This window comes from Aspergillus aculeatinus, assembly GCF_003184765.1.
Source record: "Aspergillus aculeatinus CBS 121060 unplaced genomic scaffold BO66scaffold_3, whole genome shotgun sequence".
NCBI lineage: Eukaryota > Fungi > Ascomycota > Eurotiomycetes > Eurotiales > Aspergillaceae > Aspergillus > Aspergillus aculeatinus.
In genome coordinates, this window is record NW_020291472.1 from 981,552 (window position 1) to 991,194 (window position 9,643).

A 9,643-nucleotide genomic window follows, 5' to 3' on the forward strand; every position below is an offset into this window, starting at 1 on the left:
ATAAAATATTATTTTTATAAATAACTAATATTCTCTTACTCTAAATCTAACTATAGTAGTTATAATATTAGACTAAATAAATAAAATAGCTACTAGCTATTAGATAGTACTCTAAAAATTTATTTTACTTATTGATTTTTTAAAAAATATTATTAAAAATATTATAAATAAAAAAGAAAAAGAATTCGAAGTATAAAATAAAAATAAAATCTTTAAAAACTTAGACAAAGCCTCTTTTAATTAAAATAGTAATATTAATAATATCTTAGACTATTCCAAGTAATAAAATTGTTATTAAAATAAGAAAACTATTTATTAACTGTCTTAATATTTTATTTTTTTTATATATTTACTTCTTCTGTTTTACTTTTTTTTTTATTTTTATCTTTCTATACTTAATATACTGTACTTTATATATAAAAGGAATTAATAACTTTATACTATTATATCATCTTAACATCTTCACGTCTAAGGGCTTTCAGCCCAGCATATCAACAACAAGAAAATTCTTTTTAATATCTATTAATATAGTACTTCAAGAATAGTTTAAAAGTTTCTATTATGTAGCTAATTTGAAAAATAATAATTAATTTAAGAATCTTATTTAATACATAAAATAAAGTAATTAATTAATAATTTTTAAATATAATATAATTATTTTTATTAAATTTATAGATAATAATAATAGTCGATTAATAAAAATATTAGAAATAATAGTCTATATTTAGATATATATTAAAAATATTACTTAATTAATATTTAATAAAAAAGAGAACTTGTTAAAAAACTAGATTAGATAATTTATTAGATTTAGAAGTTTTTTTAAATACAGCTTACTAAATTATACAATATATTTTATAAAAAATTATTTAAAATATTTTATATAGTTTAAAATATTTACAATTATTAATATTAATAAGATGTGCTACATTAATAGCTAAAAATAAAATTTATTAAAAAAATTTGATTCTAATCTTAGATTTTTTTTATTAATTTTCCAGTTGGTAATTATAATATAAATATAAATATAAACCTCGGATTTTTATATATATAAATCTAACACACTAGTTTTTAAAATTTTTTAATAAAATATTTCATATTTTTTTAAGATATTTTTTTTTATCTGATAGTTTATTAATATGATATATTACAGATTCGGCTGTAGATTTTATAGTTTATATAACAGTCAGATTTAGTCTACTCTTTTATTTATTATATATAATATTTTAAGTTTTTTATTTTTTTATAGCCAGATTTAAAATATTTAATAATGGTTTTTTTAATATAATAATTTTAATAATAATAATTAAAATTTTAACAAAATCTTTTATTATTATATTAATAATAATTAATTTAGTTAGTTAATTAATAATTAGTTTTAGTTATAATTAATTAGCTAGTTTATTATAATAGATTTATTAATTTATATTAATTTAATTTTATTTCTTTATAATAAAAATAATAGTAGAAGTAAAATTAAATATAATATATATTAATATATAATTAATTTTAATCTCTTCATTCTTTTATAAATTATAATAATTGAAATATTTTCTAAACTATTATATAATCTATATTAGATTAATAATACTATAAATATTATTTTTTTATATATAACTATTTTTTCTAGTAGAAACAGCTTAAGATTGTTATTAATAATAATATTTAATAGCTGGATAGTTATATTATTTATATAAATATAGTTTAGTAGATTTTAAAATAAATAATATAAATTAAAATTTTTAAAAACTATATATTTAGATAGCTTTATAGTATTATAAAAAATAAATTAGATATTAGATTTATTTTTTTTATAAAAACTTTTATTTTTAGATTTAAATATCTATTTAATTTTTTTAATTTTATATTAGTTGCTGTTTTTACCGGACTAGTATGTATTATAAATATAAATATAGTTTTTTTTAATATTTATAATATAAAAATATTAAAAAACTAAAATTAATATTAGATTGTTTATATTTTTAAATTAATATATTTACTTATAAAAAAATAGACCCGCGGAGTAAGTCTTATATTTAATATTAATTTTATTAATAAATAAAGATTTTTTTAAAATCTAAAAATATATAATTATCTAGCTGCTCTAATAATTTATTTAGAATTTTTCAATAATAATTAATTTTATATTCTATATTTTCCTTTTATTAAAAAAATATATTATAATATTATTAGATTTCTAACCGTTAATTTATATAATTTTAAGCTGTTTATAATAACTATTTATTACTTATAATTAAAGATTTAATAATATTTAAAGTAAGAATAGTAAATTTATTATTATAATTCTTATTTAAAATAATAAACTAATTTTGATAGTTATTATAATATTAGATTATAAACTTAAATATATTTATAATATTATTAAAACTAAAAACTAAAGTTATTTTAATTAGTAGTATTAGAATATTATTAATAAATAAGCTTTAACTATAAATATTAATTTTTATAATATTTTAATTATTTTTCATAATTATTTTTAGTTATAATTTTAACTTTTATAGCCGGGATTTTTAGTTTTTTAATAATTAATTTATAATAGTTTTTACTGCAAGCAGCTGCAGCCTGGATTATTATAAAATAGCTATAAATATATTATAATCAGATAAGCTTAAAACTAGTTTTAAACTTAAAAATAATTTAAATAGTAGTAGTATTATTACTAATTAAAGGCTTAATATATAATATAAAAATATTTAGCTAATACTACTAAATAGTTTTTAATTTATTTTTTTTATATAAATATAATTAAAAATAAGATATTTTAATCTACAGTTTATATATTTAGTATATATTTTATTATTTCTAAATATATAGTCTATTAATTTATATAAGCTGGTATAATATATATAAATCTAGTTTTTTTAATAATATTACTTAATATAACTATATCTCTAGTATTTAAAATATTATAAAAACTGTTAATTATAATTATAATAACTAATATTAAACAATTCATTTTAAATATAAAATCTCTATAAAAAATATTTATTATACTTAGATTATTTATTTTAATAATTAATATAAAAAACTTATTTTTTCAATAAAAATATTTATAGCTATATCTAATTAATATATATAATCTTAATAAATATTATAATTAGATAACTAATATTAATAATTTTAATTTTTCTAGTTAAAATGTTTTATTATTTTATAAATTTTTTACTGCTGATATAACTAATATTTATATTATATATAATAATTAAATAGCTATATTATTTAATTATTATATTTAAATTAAAAATCTTATTTTATAGAATCTATATATAAATAAGACATTTAAAATTTTTTAAATTATTAATTATAAAAATTATACTATTAGACTATATAATATCTATAAGAATCTTATAATAAATAATTATCTTATTTTTATATTAGTAATATTTTTCTTAATATAATTTATTAGAATCTTATTATTATAATATAATAAATTAACTATAATATCTATAGTTTTTTATATATAAATAATAAGATTTTTAGTAAAAACTAGTTATATTAGTAGATTATTTAAATCTATAAATTTATTTATAATATTAGTTATATTAATTTAGATTTTAGTAAACTAGTTATTTATATATAATCTAAAAATAATAATTATATTTATATAATAAATAATATTAATATAAATATATTTTTAGTATTTCTATAAATATAAAAACTATAGATCTAATAAGATTATTAATAGTTTTAATAATTTATAACTACTAATTTATTTATATTTAAAAAATGTTTTTAATTTTCTTAAGATTTTTATAAAAAATATTTATTAAAAATATTTTTATAATCCAACTAGCAAAATTAATAAGATTTTTAATTAATAAAAAAAACTAATTTTAGTAGATTATTATTTATTTTTTTTATTTTTTTTAAAATTATTTAAAAATATTATTAATAGTTATTATATATATATAAAAATTTTTATAATAATAGTTGGCTCTAAGTTAAGACTATATTAATTTTTTAAAAACTATTATAAATAATATTATATTATTATATAATTATAAAAATTAAGAATATTATTAAAAAATTATAAATTAATAAAAAATAGAATTAGATATAACTTTCTACTTTTTCCGATTAATAATTTAATAGTAGTATGCTGTTTGGTGTAGCTGACAGTTTTCCCGGTAGGCCCTTGAACTGAGTAAGGACCCTATGCAACAGATTGTACTAGATATATTACTAACTTATTAATATACTAGGCTGGAAGCCCTTAAAATATATAAATATTAAGATAATATAATAGTATAAAATTATTCATTCTTCTATATATAAAGTATAGAATATTAAGTATAAATAGAAAAAAAAATAAGATAGAAGAAGTGAGAACATATAAAAAAAAGTATAACAGAAAAAGCAGGATATTAAGATAGTCAACAAATAGTTTTATTAATAGTTTTATTAATAATTTTATTAATAATCTTATTAATAATTCTACTAATAGTTTTATAAATAGTTCTAAAAATAATTTCATAAATAATTCTGTAAATAGTTTTATAAATAATTCTATTAATAGTTTTGCAAGTAATTTATAAAGAAATAGCTTTATAAATAATTCTATGAATGGTTTTATAAAAAAGTCTATAAGACAGCCTATTCTTTTATATACCGAGCATAGTAAGAACCTAAGGCTTATATTTATATATTTAAAAGAAATAATAACTTTATACTATTATATTATCTTGATGTCTTTGTGTCTGAGGGCTTTCAGCCCAACATATTAATAATTAATATAAATAATAAACAAAAATAATATAACTTTAGAAAAAGTTTTTATTATTTAATTATTTAGTTTTTATTCTGATATTATTATCATTATACTAGTGTATAGTAGATTCGGACTATTATTAGTATTTTATTATATAAATATACTATTATTAATAGAAAATATTTTAAGAGATTTTATAGCTGAAGCTATTATATCTAAAATATACTATATAAAAAGATTTAGATTTATAATTTTTTTATATAACTATTTTAATAGATTTTCTATAGTTTTATTATAAATTATAATATATAAATTATAAGATAAAAAAAATTAAGAAATTCATTTTTTAGAGTTTTAAAAAATATTCTAATTATTATATTAAGTATATACCTGTTGTAAAACTAGTTATTAAAAAATAATATTAGTTTAAAAATTAATATAAATAAATTTTAAATATAAACATTTAATAAGACTACTTCTAGTCCTATTAAAAATTCTAAAATATTTTAGAAAAAAATATATTTCTATTTTAATATTATTATTAAAATCTCTTATAAAGCTGTACACTATATTGAAAAAGATTTATAGCTTATTAGCTAGAAATATAACTTCTAATATAATTATAAAATAGTTAAAATAATTATAAAATAGGATATAAAGAATAATAAAAAAATAAAAAATAAAGTTAAAAATATTATTAAAATATTACAGGCTAAAACACAAATATCTAAATTATAATAATTCTATTAATTAATATTTTTTTCTATTACTATCTAGGTTTTACTATATATAGCGCCGCCGCTACAGCGGGCGGCAGCCTCCATGAGTGGAGCCGCAAGTGCGGTAGCAATCGCCGATGAGTACAAATATAGTAAAAATATACATTACATACCTGGGTGCCTTCAGATTGTAAATGTCAGCAGTCCCACACCTCACAATTACTACCTACCGCTCTCTATTAAGGTATCTATCTGAGGCAGTTAGACAATTATATCACCAAACAGCCTCAACAGCCAGCTGAGTCAACCGAAATGTCAGATTCCAATTAATCAAATACTGCCGGAAAGATCTAGAGTGGACTTTTCGTCACCGAGGACCCATCTACTCGTACTATATGAGACCGCCATACTAAGTAGTATTGCAAAATCATTACTAATAGGGCCCAAGTTACTGAGTCCTGCGAGAACACCAAGGTATTAGGCAGAGTATTTATCCCACTACTCGTCGCTATCGTTAACCCACCCCTTATGAGGGGTTGGTCGCCTCCACCTTACGAATAATCCCATGTTAAGAATAACAAAAAACATATACTAATCCTACTTTTTAATTATATATAACTTTATTAACGTGAAATATTAGACTTCAAGACTAAAATATTATATTTTTTATATCTAGAATTATATATCTAGCCTTTCTTTTTCTCAAAATATTGTATATTAAGAAAAAATAGCTAAAAAGATGCCTGGAATCTCAGAAATCTTTAGTTTTCTAATAATTATAGAAAATATAGTTAGAAAATATCTGTTTTTTTAAAGATTAATCTTTTATATATTATTACTTTTATCTTTTTTAAAATAGTAAAGTCTAATTCTTTAAATTAATAAAGTTATATATGATCGAAAAAAATAGGATCAGTATGTGTTTTTTGTTATTCTTAAGGTGGGATTATTTATGAGGTGAAGGCGACCCTCCACCTGCGGTGGAGGGGCGCCGCAGCGACGAGTACGATTTTAGAAGGAAGCGGTAACATATTTGGTAAGCGAGTCGGCCATATAAGCCAGTCGGCCACCTATATATTATATATAAAATAGCTGATTTTTAAGTTATATTATCTTTACCAATTTCTATTAAATCTTTTTAAAACTAAATATTAAATATTATATATATATAATTTATTTATTTATAGAAGAAAAAATTTTAATTATCTTTATTAACTTTTATATATATTATTTATATATCTTATAAAAATAATACTTTATTAAAGAATTACTACTAGTAAATAATAGATTTTAGAAGAAAATAAACTAAGTTATTATTTTAAATAAGTTCTTAGATTATATATTACAGATTTTTTAAAGTATATATTCTAAGATTATTAAACTATTTAAAGATTAAAATCAGCTTTATATATATAATACATAGGTGGCCGACTGGCTTACATGGCCGACTCGCTTACCGATTACTTTAGAAGAGTAATAAAGGCGGTCAATCTACTGGGCAGTGGCGAAAACTGATACTTGTACAGAGTACAACCATTTTCCCTACAAAAACCATGTGCAGTATACCATTCAGCCAGGAGGCGGCCACTTGTCCGATCTTCCCAGAACATTTTTTCTACATCATAGGGATGAGACAGTGGAAGTCATACACCTTGAATGTTCAAACGACTCTACACATTTGATAGCAGTGCTGTTAATAGGCAAAAAGTCTAGCCAGTGAGACCAGAAGCTACATGTCCTTCATACGGAACCTAACAAAGAGTCTGCCGGAACAACCCCACAACACAAATCACAAAGTCACAACTCGGGAAACTAAAGTCCGAGTTCGCATACTCTAAAATGTGGTGCTAAGGTGTATGCTATCACTATCACTAATTCGCTGCAGATGCCCCTCTGCCAATTCGCTCTTCAGCGCACAAATAGCAATTTCTCTGTCCAGTTTGTCCCAGTCGTGCGCACCAAGGCGAATCAGTCTCCGATGGTCAATTGTCTGCTCAATGAGTCTGTCTTTATCGATATCCAATTGAGAGAGGCGCTTTTCCATAAAGATATTGAGGCCAGAGGAAAAGGGTCTGCCTTCAGTTACAATTGCACGTAGTCCGGATAAGTGGTTAGGAATCTTCTGCACGCGCGAGTGAGTATGCCCAGGGACACTATTCTGTCTGCCAGACGATTGTCGATTTGACTCGGCTATTGGTGTTGTAGGGGGCAAACTGCTGCGCGGGCCAGTCGGAGGAGCTCCGTGGAGCCCGATAGATGCACCTCCGCGACGCGCTGACGTTGCTAACCAGGAATTATCTTTGAAGCTCGCACCACCACGGGGCCGAGTCGGGGCTGATAGTAAAGAAATGCTCGACCCGCGATTTTGCTGCGGCAAAACTCTAAGGCCGTGTGAAGGACCGGACGGTGGCGCTTGGGATTGTGCGGCGTTGTAAGCTTTCGGCTGTGTTGGGACACTATTGGGATGAAAAGCAGCGGGCATGTGTGCTTTTCCAGTGAACTGGGCATCGGAACACCGACGTCGGTCATCTCGGTCTGTACCTCCCCTCTCTGCAGCGGTGCGCGCATGGTCTGGGACAGGCACCCTTGGTCTTACTTCCTCATGCCTGGGCTTATCTGTCAACGAACCTGGGGGGTCTTCGCGTAATCTCGGATAATCTGAGTTTCTAGGTTGATAGCAAATAGGTGTACGATGCGACGGAGAGCGATCCCGGATTTGGTCGGGAAAGGCGTTGGATCTCTCATTGACCGGAGATGACCGTCTTGAGTTGGGTAAAGAAGCAGAGGCCGACGTGTGCGCTGGAGATCGTTCACCCTTGGCAGATGGTGATGACCGCTTTTGAGATACGCCAAACTCTGGTGCCCGATCTCTGCGGACTGTGTGTAAAGGACTGCGTGGTCGGTGCAGTAGGGGGGTGCGGCCACTGCTATCGCGAGCTGGTAGTTCGGCTTTTGAATACTTGTCTGCGGGCAGAGAAGGACGCTCTCTACGGGGTTGCCTGAAATTTCGACCGGGGGGCGACGCTTCTCGCAATCTTTTCGGGGTGCTTCGGCCCCAACTCATCTCCCGATACGGGCCATCGCCATAAGGTGATCTTGATCGCCAGAGTGACTGATGTGGTGATCGATTTCTGCCTTCCCTCCTGGGTGAGAAACGGCGCGGTGGAGAGGATGCCTTCTGATAAGAGCCCAGTACAGTATCTCGACTGTAGAAATGAGGGCTACGTGAAGGGCGACGCCTGGAAGGAGCCGGTGACCGACTACGAGCACGGCCATATGTCCGATTACTGGGAACCCATGTGTCCGCGACGAGACGTGGAGAACGAACCCTAGGAGGTGATCTGCTGCGACGACTATAACCTCTAGAGCCAGCAGGTCTGTAGCTTTCACCACCGCGATGATCATCAAATCTAGGGTTGAAACACCATCAGCCTCAATCGATTGGATGGAAAGATAGGAAAGGGCATGTCGACCAAACCTTCTGTTGCGATCCCAGTCCATGTTGTCTTGTTACGGCTTCTGCTGGTTTCACAAGAAAATCGGGCTGTGTGTGTCGATGAGACTGTTTTCTTCCGGTCTTATATTAAAGAGAGTGGTAATGTATCCAACATCATTGGCTAGGGTTAGGTTGGAGAATGACTATTGCCACTTCGGGCGCAGTAAGGATAGATGGAGCTGAGGTGGATAGTAGAGGTGAAAGGATTTTGCCGCCTTCTTGCCGTTAGTTGGCTCTCACCGCTTCAAGATAGACTTGGCTAGCTTGTGTACCTACGTGGCTTTCTCAGAAAAATAGTAAGATCTGAGGTTACGTGACCCCAGATATTTTATAATTTTTATAAATAAGAAGATTGCTATTAAGTTATATATAAAAAAAATATAAGACTATTTATATTTCCAGAATAAAAAATAAACAATACAGAAATAAGAATATTAATGTAGAAGATCGAGTTCATGAAAGAGTATGCTTGATTGATTCAAGGAAGAGGAGGAGGAAGTCCGAAGAATCGACGAGACCGAAGTTCTTCCGCTTAGGCGGTGACTAAGGCGGCGTCGGACAAACGGCAGAATATCGATGTAGCCGATATATGCTACAATTAAATAAGATTTATTATATTAAACTGTTTAATAAAACAAGAATAAATAAGATATTTAAGCAGTTTTATTAGATTATTAACAGCTTGATTTATTATATTAA

At 25.5% G+C, this 9,643-nt stretch overlaps 1 protein-coding gene across 1 annotated transcript; it reads right to left on the minus strand.

Moving 5' to 3' along the window:
• Positions 1-7,138: 7,138 nt before the first annotated feature.
• BO66DRAFT_340654 (uncharacterized protein) lies at positions 7,139-9,155 on the minus strand. The gene is made up of 2 exons (XM_025644413.1): positions 8,927-9,155; positions 7,139-8,858 (listed from the first exon to the last, which is right to left on the minus strand). Exons 1-2 carry the CDS (start codon positions 8,947-8,949, stop codon positions 7,283-7,285), a joined length of 1,599 nt encoding a protein of 532 aa, XP_025508509.1. The 5' UTR covers positions 8,950-9,155; the 3' UTR covers positions 7,139-7,282.
• Between the last annotated feature and the right edge of the window lie 488 nt (positions 9,156-9,643).